At 45.6% G+C, this 13,438-nt stretch overlaps 1 protein-coding gene across 1 annotated transcript in view; it reads left to right on the forward strand.

The window, feature by feature from the left end:
• Positions 1-13,438, forward strand: part of KCNQ3 (potassium voltage-gated channel subfamily Q member 3) — a 732,470-nt gene that overhangs the window by 658,471 nt on the left and 60,561 nt on the right. Inside the window, exon 10 of the mRNA XM_085604907.1 lies at positions 3,247-3,449. Within this exon, the coding sequence (XP_085461033.1) occupies positions 3,247-3,449 (203 nt within the window). The remainder of the gene's footprint in view (positions 1-3,246; positions 3,450-13,438) is intronic.

Below are 13,438 nucleotides of genomic sequence, written 5' to 3' on the forward strand. Positions count from 1 at the left end.
GGCAGGGATATTTAGAGGCGCAGTAGATTTCCTGCACTGGATTGTGCACTGCTGTGTTGCCTACTGTCATTTGTAAAGGCAGCCCTGCTTTGAAGACTGTCTTTGAAAGTAAACTATATGCAAATTTGACATTAGAATTAAAGGTACTTCCAAAGTGGTAATCTACCTTATGTTTACATATAAGTCATCAATAAGGTCGCCCCTATGTGCTTCAGAGGTGGGGTGTCATGTAACTATAAGCAGAGACATTATAAAATAACTTTTATATGCCGTGGTGAGGGAAAAACTGCCAATTTTGTGTTCTCCCATTGTAGCATTTAGCTCCATAGGCTAAGATGGGAATACTGTAATACAGTGTAACTATTGATAGGAGTGAACTAAAATAAGATTTAAAGGACTTAAAAGATTGGTAATGATGAATTCAACAACTTGTCACTGGTAAATCTATCATAACTAATACAGAAAATATGTTATAGGTCTTTCTTTTCTGTGAGCCAAATCCAGCCTTCTAGCAACCTTTCCTGATTGGTCAGCCTTAACTGGCTTGGCCAAACTGCTTTGATGAGGTGATAAGTGGCCTGCATAGAGAGATAGAGGTTATCTGATGGGGAGGCTCTGCAGCTGCAGAGAGCAGGCCAGGAAGGGGCTGGGTAAATCAAATTGGGCTTCAAAGAGAGTAGGACAGTAAGGGATGCCAGCAAGGCCTACCCCATTCCTGTACCCCCAGCCAGATGACAGACCCAGAAATGGAATTTGCAGGAGGTCTGGAGGAGGAGTGTCATTGGAAATGAGTAGGTTAATTTAGCCAGCTCTAGCTCCCACAGAGAGGGATTCATCTTGCATTTTAAAGTGCAGTGCTTTGTGGGACAAGAATATGCCACATTTTGAAGGAAGCTGTCATGCTTTAGGGTGGCACCCTGCTTTCCCCCCCAGATCATTGAATAAATATGTGTGAGCTGCATAGCAACTCAGATCTGCCACATGAAACTACAAGGAGAAGAAGGACTGCCCTGCTGGAACCCTGATCTGCACCCCAAAGGATTGCACTCTGAAGTACTCCTCCTGCTGCACACTGGGAACTACAGCCCTGAGGACCTTGCTGTGCTTAAAAAGGGATTAGGGGTGGCCTCACTGAAAGCTACAGATTAACAGAGCTTGCTTGCACCATCTCCCTCAAGAAGTCCCCAGCCTGGAGTGGGTCCAGTAAACTTTTAACGTTTGGGCCAGGTGCATTGTGGGAATTTTAGTCCCAAACTTCCATGGACCGTCTCAGAGCTTCTAGACTCTTGGATTTGTGATTTGGACAGTTTGAATCCTCAAAAGGTCCTTCAGGAAGAAGTTCCAGAAGCTTGGAGCAACTTTTGGAAAAAGCTCCATAAGTGGACCGACCCGACATCAAGAGTCAAGCTGACTACATCCAACCGCAACCTGGCCTGGATTACAGGTTTGTCCAGTTGAAAGCACAAGGCTTCTAGAAGATGACCGGGAGCTCCCGCTGAACTAAGCCAGCGAACCCACTGTGAATCCGGCCTGACGAAGTACCTTGCTCACCGTCGAGAGAAAATCTCCAGATACGTTTCTAACTGTGAAGGTGAAATTTTGCCCAGGAACTAACACTTAGTGTATCTGACCAGGGCTCCAGTGCAGTCAGCCTCAAACTTTGACTTTGTCCTGGTCAAGCGCGACCAGATGTCCCAAGTTGGAGCTATTTGTTTTTAAGCACGCAAAAGTGTTTAATGTTTAAATGATTCATATCTCCAGTTCCCTGTATTGTTGTGTCTTACTTATTTAATGTATTGGTGTTTTTAAGTCCTTTACATACCTAACTCCTGAGTTAAGCCTGCTTGCCTGCTCGCAGCAAGCTACCAAGGGTTGACCCAGGGGATAATGTATTGAGACCTAGACTGTACCTTATATTGTGTTGGTGGGCTTATTGCTAATGGTAGGTGCATACTTACCCCTACTAATAATCCACCTTCCAAAATATTGTTATTAATAATGATGCAAAAAAAAAACATTATCAGACACAGGATGGCTGTTTAGTCTGGAAATAAAGAGCCATATGTAAAGATTTTAAGGATAGCGATTTCCTAATTTTGATTCTCTGTGGATTGCTATTAGGAAATCGCTGTCCCTAATGTATGAAAGACTTTTAGTTTTATTTAGCAATTCCTAGTGGGTCACAAATTGATCTGCCTCATGAATATTAATGAGGAAGGTCGCAGTTTGTGACCCATTGGGAATAGCAGCTATCACAGGGATGGTGGGCTTCTGGGGTCATCAGGCCACCATTTTTTGTGATTGCTTGTTAATAAAGCAATATTTCTAATGCAGCCAATTTTCCTTCCTTAAAGGAAAATGGGATAAGTGTAAAAAAAAGAAATGAATCATTGAAGCTTTAATTTGGACACTTCCTACACTTAAAAATATATTTTTTCCATTCTCAAATAGAAGGGGTCCTATTGGTACACCTTCCAATTTGCGAATGGGTTACCACTTCCTTCAAGGAGTCAGTAAAATATGAATATTTCACAACCATAATTCGGCCGCAAATCATTCATACATCCCATTGCATGTTTTCGTGTTTGGAAGAGACGCCCTAAACACGCCCCTTCCAAATACCGAATCGCAAACACAAATTGCGATTCTGTAACGTGTTACCGAATCCTAATTTGTGTTTTTTTACATACATAAAATAATTTTTGGGGTGGTAAACAGCACGATCTGGTCTTTTTCTAACCACAAAAAAGGTTTGTAAATATAGCTTCAATTCTTCAATAAATGATTATGAGATTAATACAAGACTAACCATTTAAACACACAAGGGCTTATTCACAGAAGCATTTATGAGTACCTAAAGTAGTACTACAGTTGTACTCTTTTACGTATTCTTACATGCCTCTGGGAAACAACCTCAAAATGTTGAACTCATTATGAGAAAAAGTACAAGTCCTGTTTATTATTACTAACTGTATGTGAACATTCCCTGAAGTTACTCATTTTTTTCCCATTTCATATGCTTTGGGGCCAATTTACAAAGGCGTATGTTTTAGTGTTACAGGAGTACTGCTTCACGTGCTCCGAAATGCCTTCGCGAATAGGCGCCTTACACTTTTTAACATTGCTTGGCAACTTGCATTTTACCTGGCTGCATGTGCACCTCTGGTTTAAAATACAAAAGGACCTATCCTTGGTGCATGTTTTATGAAACTCAGGGAAAAAGTGATTCTTTGGCTTGTTTTGCAGTCAAAAATGGAATCTTTTGGACCGGGTTCGGCTGTCCAATCCCCGCGGAAGCAGCCCCAAGGGGAAGAGCTTCTCTCCACTGAACATTGATGGCATTGAAGAGAGCCCGTCCAAGGAGCCCAAAAATGTTGCTTTGACCAACAAGGAGCGTTTCCGGACCGCCCTTCGCATGAAGGCCTACGCTTTCTGGCAGAGCTCTGAAGGTAACGTTTCCTTTCCTCTGTTTATTGTTCAATTGTTTTTATTTCGCATCTTGGAAATTTGGGTCTAATTAACAAAGATATTTGTGTGCCTAAGAGGTGCATTGCCTTGCAAATGCCATAACTTATGACTGCATATACAAGTCAGTGACTTACTAATTGAGCAGGTGCGCTCGTCATTGGATTTATGAAATATCTCATATTTTACCAACATGTAGGAATTTTCTGTGTGAGTTCTCAGCGTAGTCAGGCATGGAGGATAAGGGATTTCTTCACGATGTGAATTATGTCTCCCATGGAGAAAACTGAGGTAAACAAGCATTTGCAATGCAATCGGTCTCACCTTTGGGACCTTAAATGTATTTAGCTATATATCACATTAGCCTGGGTGCTGAAACATCTACTGTCTTTAACATGGAGGGAATGTAAGCACCAAACTGCATGACACACCAGGTATGGGAACACATGGAGAGAAATATTGCCTTTCAGCAGGAAATGGTGTAGTCCAAAGCTCTGTTTTTAATATAAATTCATGGCCTTCGGTTGTCATATCACTGAAAATACAAGATTTGCAAAAAAATATTGTCTACAGGTGCTCGTGGGAGACAATTTCTATGGACTGGAATCTAGAGAATGCTAAAGTGATTCTGGTATTTTACTGACCTCTGCTGGTCGTTTTCTATCAAGAAAGTTAAATAGAGGCAGTTGCCAGAAAAGTAAAAAAAAGAAAGTTCCCTCAGCAGAAAGCAATTCAGGTATTTTACTGACCTCTACTGGTCGTTTTCTATCAAGACAGTTAAATAGAGGCAGTTGAACAAGCAGAAAGCATTTCTGGTATTTTACTGACCTCTGCGGGTCATTTTCTATCAAGACAGTTAAATTGAGGCGGTTGAACAGTAAGCAGACAAGTCCTAGGGCTGATCTTCAGAGCCCACAAAGTACATACAAATGTAAGTATATACAAGAGGTCTCGAATACTCAACCTAAAAACGAGAAAGTCTAGTTTCTCTTGCACATGACATGTCTGTATGTACAAATACAGCTTTTTCACAGTTCCATATGTGAAACAATATATATACACATATGAGGGTTCCTGTAAATCTTTATACTGCCACACTGAAAAAAGTTGAACATTTGCTTCAGAGAAAACTTTTAACTTTCTCAGCAGTCCCATTTGGGCCGAACACCTTAAGATTATAGATACTGTATAGACATTGGAGTTCCGTGCACATTATAAGTGAGAGGATGATAATGAGGCCAGTAAAATAGCTTGTTAGATTAATTCATTATGCTTTTTGTTGCCTGTGCTTTGTCATTTGAATTCCATCATGCTCTCTTTAACCTCTCATCTTTCTGAGGTTAAATAAGGACTGCCAATTTCATTTTTGTAATTATTTTATGCAAATATATCTTATTCTTCATCTTACTCTTACTCTCCTACTTTCTCTTTCTCTTTCTTCGACTTTTTCGTTGTCTTCTTTTTATTAATATTGTCATTATTATTATTATTATTATTATTGATTTTATTATTATTCCTGAGCCCCACACTACTTAACATATACCCGAGACCTCTAATACAGCTGATTCGCAACCAGTGGGTAGCTTATATGAACTATGGGCCAGATGGACAACTGTTTTCAGTGGTCGCAAACAGCCCATTTGGGACTGATAAAAAGGGTTGCAAGTATGTACAAACCCTATTTTGCGAGTCGGTATCCTATTACCGACTTGCAAAATAGTGTTTGCAAGTCTCTATTAGGAAGGGGCGTCCCTTCCTAATAGCGAGTTGCACCGATATGTACTATTGTTTTGCAACCTCAAATGCAGTCGCAAATCAATCAGTTACCACTTACTTTCAAGGGGAGAGGATGTAGCCTTACGGCTAGAGTGGTCAACCTTGCAGCTGGGGAACCAGGTTCGAGTCTCGGCAACGACGCTCAGCATCATGTGATTCTGGGCAAATCACTTAATCTCCCCATGCCTAAAAAAATGTATTCATCTGTAACAAATCTGGTGCTCATGTAAAGCGCTCTGATACTCGATGTCTTGGGTCTAATTTGCGCAATATAAAACTAAAAAAAAAAAAAAGTCGGTGGTAAGCCAGTCCCAAACAGGAAGGGGTCCCCAGGGAACCCCTTCCCCTTTCTGTTGGGCAGTGAACATATTTTTTACAAGCAAGCAGCTGTCCCATGTACATTCCATTTTGCTTGTTGTAAATTGCAAGTCATGAAATGTTGTAATTTACGACACACAAAATGGAATGGTCGTACATCTGGCCCTTTGTGGCTGGCACAACCCTCATAACATTGGATCAGTCATCTCCTGCCCTCTATGAAAATGTTCATCTTTGCATGGGAAAGATCTCCAAATGGCTCACTTAAAGTTCACTCAAGTTTAATGGTAAGAAAACTGAGGTTTTCTGCCATGGGAGTAATAAAATACCCCAGCCTCTGCATGAGAACTTCTGGTCTCCTCAGACTGACTGTCCTACTGATGCTGCCTTGGCTGTGCGGAACCTTGGGTTTCAGTCTGATGCACAGTTATCTTTAGTGGCCCAAGTGAATAAATTGGCAGCCACCTGTTGCGACCTGCTGAAAGTCTTGTGGAAAATTCTCCCATCCCTTCTTCCTTCTCCCCTTCCCTTTGTAGTACAGGCCCCCGCCCTTAGTCACCTGGATTATGGGAACGCCCTCTTCCTAGGGTCACAGGAGTATGTAATTAAGAAACTATAATGGATACAGACTGCTCTTGCTCAGCATCGGCCTCTGCGGTGTTGCATTGACTTCACTCTCTACCTGCCCCTAAAAAGATCATCTTTAAGGCTGCTTGTATTGTTCACGGAGCTCTTCATCCTTCTGTCATTTTACAGAACAAGTTGCTGCTCGGTGTTTGCGCTCAGCTGAAGCTCATCCTTTGTCAGTGCCTAAATTGAAGCTAGTGTGCTTTGGGGGTCAAGCCTTCTCGATACCGACCTCGTGCTTATGGAACAACCTGCCTCTCTTCGCTCAGTTCCTGGCTTAATTAGTGTAGGAAACTGCTCAAGACTTGGCTTTATTCTAAATAGGTGTCTGCATCAGATTATTGTGCTAGGCTGCCTTTTCTGCAGCGCCAGGACACCTTCTTAGGTAATTGTGCACTTAAAAACTTGATAATAATATTGTTATTTACTATTACTACTTTCATTGTTATTACTTTTGTTACTAATATTTGGTTGTGATTACTATTAGTTTACCGGTGTGCTATATGCCAATACACTATTGTAACTCACCTCACTTAACAGGATAGCCCCCCTAATATTGAACAAAATGAGTTATCATTTACAAGAGCACTGTAGTGCCTTTAGTGGGCAGTATGAGGATCTATGCCAAGGCTATCAGGATGAGGTAGTTTGAAATAGGGGGCCTAATGTTTATGTTGCACCATCTGGAAGAACTCATCCTTGCCCTTACTCTTTCTTTAACACCTAAGTCAAACAGGTCTCTGTCCTCTTCCAGAGCAAATCCAATTTTTGACATGTGGGACAATTTGGCTTAAGCCTTTATCATCTTTTGGCCTCACTACAGTGCTTCATTCTACCCTACTGTCTTCGCTAGTGCTATCAATATCTGATAGAGACTTCTAGCTGCAGATTACTTACCTTAGAGTTATCCCCAGGAGTCAGACTGGATCCAGACATTTTTCGTTAGCAGTACTGCAGCACGCCGATATGTGCCTTCGTTCAGCTCTGCGTGACTGTGTCCTTGCCGTAAGTGACGTGCATGGTGCCTGTATGGGCACCACCCCAGTGTGCTGACAACAGTTCTTTTCTTACCGAACCAGTCAGCACAGATCCAGAGAGAGCTATCCCCAATACGTTTTTAGATTACCATTTTTTTACTTCTTCTCGAAGTCTTTTGTGATTTTTTCCTCCTAGTGTGTCAGGATGTCAACTAGGCAGGCCAGCTTCATGCCCTGAGGCACCTGTCACCCGCAGAAGTTGGTGAAGGACCTCTAGTGCCTTGAGCGTAACCACAACAAGACGACCTGCATCGACTATCTTGCCATGCACCTTAAGGCATTGAGGAAGCACTCCCTCAAGCTCCTTGCGCCTGACATGTGACGCCACTAGGGTATTGATTGCGGTTGCAAGGAAGGTCCCACAAGTTCTATGAAGCAGTGCACCTCATATTTGGGCTGCCCATTCCTGTTGGCATGCCTTCGGGATGGGCCCCCACTGGCTCTCCACTGTCAGTTCCACCTCCAGCTCCATTGGGGCCCCTTGGATCCATAAATGTATCTGAACCAGCCCCGAATATACCACCTCAACCTTCCCCGGCATTGGTACCAGTGGTGCTGGTACCATCCCCATTCTCATTCCCGACTCTGGCACAGAGCTGGAGGGGTGTTGTCCAACACCGAATCTGGCACCCACTAGAGCCATGCCTTCCAGGCCAGATCCCGAGCCCTATTTGAATGGTGGGACTCAGGCAGGATAAGGAAGGGTCGTTGGACCCTGAAGAATACCAGCCCCTATACCCCAACATGAATTGGCAGACACCAATGGACTGGACACCTCTGCATATACTGGGATGCTTTTTCCCCTTACCATGGCTATGGATGAGGGGACTTCTTTTGGTATGGTGATGAGATGGGCGGCCGAGGTCCTGGACCTCAGCCTACCCTCAGTGGTAGTCAGACTAAAGTCTTGACGGAGGTGCTTCACGCAGAAGTGAGCCCCCTCAGAGCTGCTGCTCCCATTTAATAAAGCCCTCACAGACTTCCTGCTGGGGACTTGGGCCAAATCCTGCACAGGTGCTCCTGTGAACAGGACGATAGCCTGCTGGCACCGCCTCACCCTATGGAGACCCTAACTTCCTCACGCAACTCTCTAGCCCAAAGAGCTTGGTGGTCCAAGCTTCCACCTTCAGTGTAAATCCTTTCCTATCATCCCACCAGTTAGGAAATCCAAGAGGCTGGATACCTTAGGAAAGAAAGTGTTTTCTTCCACCAGCCTGGCACTGTGGTCTATGAACACTGCATGTCTGTTTGGTTGTTACTCCTATGGCCTGTGGGATTTGGTTGCGCAGGTGCTGCCCATGGTCCCGGAGGAGACCCGGGCCGTACTCTCCCAAGCTATATTTGGCGGGAAAGGTGTGGTAAAGTTCATATTTCCAACTCCCTGGGTAAAGCAGTTTCTTCATTACTGACCTTACGTCGCCATGCCTGCCTAGGAACAACTTGCTTTTCTAGGGATGTATAAGTGTCGCTAATGCACATGCTCTTTGATGGCGCCTGTCTCTTCAGAGAAAAGGCAGATTCAGTGCTGGAAAGACTCAAGGATAGCAGAGCTGCAGCCAGGTCCTTGGGCATGTGCCTCTTGCCCTGCCAACCCCAGTCACCCTTTCGGTCCTTTTGTGGCCACAGAAGAGGCTTCCAGCCATGTCTGTACCAGCTCAGCCACCACTGCGCGCAAGCTTCCCAGCCCCTGCGTAGCCGAGGATGTGGTACCCACAGACACAAGGGGCGGACAGCAGAGGTTGGGCCAGTCCAACACTCATCCAGCAGCCTCCAAATGCCTTTAGTTGCCCTCTTATTATCATGGGCATGCGATGGGCGGCAGGATACGCCATCACCTGCCCCTCTGGAGGTCTGTAACATCACTGGGTTATTCAATTTGTCTGAAGGGGCTACTCTCTCCCCTTTGTGACTACCCCTCCATCTATGTACCCTCTTGCGACAGGCTGATGGAAGTGACAGCTCTCTTCGCCAAAGATGCTGACGCCAGAAGTAGGTCATGGTTGTTATTCCCCTACTTTCTGGTGCCAAAGATGGATGGAGGCCTTTGTCCTATCCTAGACGTGCAATCTCTTCATCAAGAAGGAGAAGTGAAAAATTCTTGCTCAAGTCCTTTATGCACAGCGACTGGATGTTAGCGTTGGACTTGCAGGACCCATACTTCCACATTCCTGTCCCCAATGGTCTATGAGCACTTTCTGTTCGTCGTACTTAATTTTTGCCTTACCAGTGCCTCTTGGGTTTTCGGCACGGTGAGGGCAATGGTTCCAGCTCATCTGTGGAGATCGGAGTTGCCATTTTTCCCCTATATCTATGTTTGGATGTTGAAGGCGCGCTCGCCCCAGGCCGTCATCTCCCACCTCCAGACTACGGCAGACCTCCTGCACTCTCTGGGGTTCACTATCAAAATAGCAAAGTCACACCTGACTACCTCTGAGATTCTCCCTTCCATCGGAGTGCTCAAGACAAGGTGCAGTGCCGGGCCTATCCTTCCGAAAGACGAGTCCAGGATATTCAGGCTATGATACCGATGTTTCAGTCTCTATCCTGGATTTCGGTGAGACTGACGCTGAAGCTGCTTGGCCTCACGGACTCCTGCATCCTGCTTGTGACACATGGCCACTGGCATATGCAGGCTCTGCAGTGGGACCTGAAGCATGAAGTGGGCGGAGCATTAGGGGAATAGCCCCGACATGGTCCAGATCTCGGATGGAACTGCAAAGGTTCTGCAGTGGTAAGTACCAAACCACGATTGAGTCAGCTGCAGATCCCTCTCCCTTCCCCAACCAGATTTGACAGTGGTGACAGATGCGTGGCTGGGGTGGCTATCTGTGAGAGGTGGAGATCGGAGGCCTCTGGAGATCAGAGGCCTCTGGTCTCCATCAGACTCTGGACTCCACATCAACTTACTGGAGCTCTGAGCAAACCGGCTGGCATTAAAACCCTTTATGCCCTCAAGGGAAGGGTAGGGCAGGTGTTCATGGACAACACCAGTGCCAGGTGGTACTGCAACAAACATGGCGGGGTTGCGTCATAGACCATTTCTCAAAAGGCCCTGCACCTTTGGCCATGGCTGGAATGTCAGGGCATATCCCTGGTGGTTCAACACCTGGCGAGTTGTTTGAATGCCAGGGCAGATGAACTCAGTCGAAGATGCCTAGTGAATCATGAGTAGTGTCTCCATCCGTAGGTGATGCAAGGTCTCTTTCAGAAGTTGGGAGAGCCTTGGTTAGATCTGGTCACCACTTCCGAGAATGCCCAATGTCAGTGGTATTGCGCACTGGAGTTTCCAAGGCGTCTCTCACTCGAAGGCGATTTTCTTCTCGTGTGAAGGCAGGCCTCCAGTACGCCTTTCTGCCCATACCACTCCTGCCCAGAGTTCTCAATAAGATCAGGAAAGACCGCGCCCAAGTCATCCTTGTGACTTCAGACTGGGCTTAGAGAATTTGGTATCACAAGCAGTTGAGCATGGACATCGAGCCTCCGATCAGGCTGCCTCTTTGGGAGTACCTCCTTTCACAGCAGCAAAGGAGGGTTCTCCACCTAAACATGTTAATGATCTGCATTCATAAATGGATATTGAGCAGTGGCAGTTGACAGCTTTCAACCTTCTGCCCAAAGTCTGCACAGTTAGCTTGGCTGCTAGGTGTCCCTTCACTAACGCAGTATACTCCTGACATATTGTTTTTGACATGGTGTGCAGAGAAGCAGAGAAGCAAAACCAAAGGGGATGATGGACGGAGTGTTGAACATTGCAAGCACACACCCCCAGTCAACCCATCTGGGTTTAATCCATCATTCTTTAGCTCACTCCGCCACCCCAGTTCAGACATGGCCATATGCAAATCAGTCTGACCCTGTGCCTCATGGGAACAGTCCAGCCCTAACTGCCAAGCCATGTCTTCCCTGGACTGGAAACAAGCATCCTGGTACCGGTTTCAGGTTCATAACCCTCATCAGCAGGCTATCTTGAATCCAGTAGCAAAGTGAGCAAGGGACCCACGTCTGGGCATACCCTGCCAACTTAGGGCGAACAAAGCAGAACCAAAGGGGATGATGGACAGAGTGTTGAACATTGCAAGCACTCACCCCCAGTCAACTGATTTGGGTTTAATCCATCATCATTCTTTAGCTCACTCCGCCACCCCAGTTCAGACATGGCCATATGCAAATCAGTCTGACCCTGTGCCTCATGGGAACAGTCCAGCCCGAACTGCCACGCCATGTCTTCCCTGGACTGGAAACAAGCATCCTGGGACCGGTTTCGGGTTCATAACCCTCATCAGCCAGGCTATCTTGAATCCAGTGGCAAAGGTTGACCCTCTTTCTGCTCCCCCCTCTCAGGTCCTTCTCTTTATCCTTTCTCTTGCATAGCAGGACTCTGCTCTGAGCACCCTAAATGGCTATCTTTTTGCCATCTTAGCCTTTCTGCGGTTGCCTGATTAGTAATCCCTCTTCAAATTCCCTGTTGTAAATAGGTTCTTTAAAGGCTTGCTACACGTTTTCACCCTCATCCTTCATCATGCCTCAGTAGGACCTTAATCTGTTATTTTTTCTGATGTGCGCTCCCTTTGAGCCATTGCACAATTGTTCTCTCAGGCTCCTTACCATCAAGAGGGCCTTCCAGGTGGCAATAACTTCTGCCTAGAGGGTCAGTGAGCTTCAGGTTTTGTCATCCAAGCATCCTTACCTGAACATCTACTCAGATAACCTGGTTTTTTGCACTAGAACTCTCTTTCTGCAGAAAGTTGTCACTCCTACTTTCTACACTCCCCTACATCCCTCCAAGGAAGAGGAACAACTTTGCCGTCTGGACCCAAAAAGAGCGTTGTTGTTTTACCGTAACTGCGTGAAAGAGTTCCTGGTGGATGGTATATTGGAGAGAAGTAGGGAAAGGCTATGCAGAAACAGACCATCGCCTGATGGATCGTGCTCTGCTTTAAAATCTCCTGTGCACTGGCTAGGAAGCAACCCTTTGCGGGCTTGCATGCTGCCTGGCAGAAGGGCAGTCGTGGGACTCCATATGCTAATGTAGTGGTCGTAGCCTTGGCTCTGGTCAAGAAACAACCCCCTGAGGACTTGCATGTTCATTCCACCAGAGCCAAGGCTACAACCACTACATTAGCATGTGGTGTCCCACTCCTGCCCATCTGCCAGGCAGAAATGTGGGCCTCTCTGCACATGTTCACAAAGCAGTACTCTCTGGAAAAGTCAGGTCCGTCGGGGTGGGCACTTTGTGTGGTCCTGCAGGGATTTTTGGTGTGAAATTGTTTCGCAGACTCACCTCCTCAGAAGTATTGCTTGGGTATCTATTCTAAGGTAAGGAATATGCAGTTAGAAGTCTCTATTAGATGAATAAGTTTCTTACCTTCAGTAACACCTTATCTGGTAGGGACTTTATCTGGCCACAGATTCCTTACCGACCCACACATCCTTCCTGGTCTACAAACTGATTTCTAGGTACAGGGCTTTCCCCTTTCAGGGCCCTCAACTGGAACATCAGGGCCCTAGTTTCCACACCAGTTGTCAGTGTTCTTCATTGCTCCGCGCTCCTGGTGTGGAAAGTCTCAAAAATAAACTCATGTCAGCGCACTGGGGTGATGCCTATATTGGCACTGTGCATAACACTTCTGTCGCGGACGACACCAACGACGCCACGCCGAGCTAAACAATGCCGCCTACCGGCGCACAGGGGTACGGCTCGCGAAAAATGTCTGGATCCAGTCTGACGCCTCCGGATAATTCTGAGGTAAGAAATCTGCAGCTAGACAGAGTCTCTACCAGATAAGGCATAACCGATTGTATATAATTTGTTCAAGAGTTGATAGTATTACCTAAATTGATGGTTCTCAGTCTACTGACCTCAAATCACTGGAAAATTTGAGCCAGTCTTGCTGGGATTCGGTCTTATATTTTACAGATCAATGCCCATGTTACTGCATGTATTTCCGGGCCATTAGTATCAATAATATCCCAATGATAATAAAAAACAATAATAATAAAAAATAAAAGGTCGGTAGTGTAGTAAATACTACATGGAAGCTGTATACCTCATCACTCGGAATGTTCCTGTGTCACCGATGGCTACATTGTTGTGTTTAGTGTGGGAGTGTCTGTTTGCTTCTTGCTACTTAACTGATGACTGTGCTGGGAAGCTTCTGAAGTGCACATTTACAAACTACTTCAGATAGGTTTGTGATTCCTTCCATAAGCTGTGG

This window comes from Triturus cristatus, chromosome 5_1 (genome assembly GCF_964204655.1).
Source record: "Triturus cristatus chromosome 5_1, aTriCri1.1, whole genome shotgun sequence".
In the NCBI taxonomy this organism is placed as follows: Eukaryota; Metazoa; Chordata; class Amphibia; order Caudata; family Salamandridae; genus Triturus; species Triturus cristatus.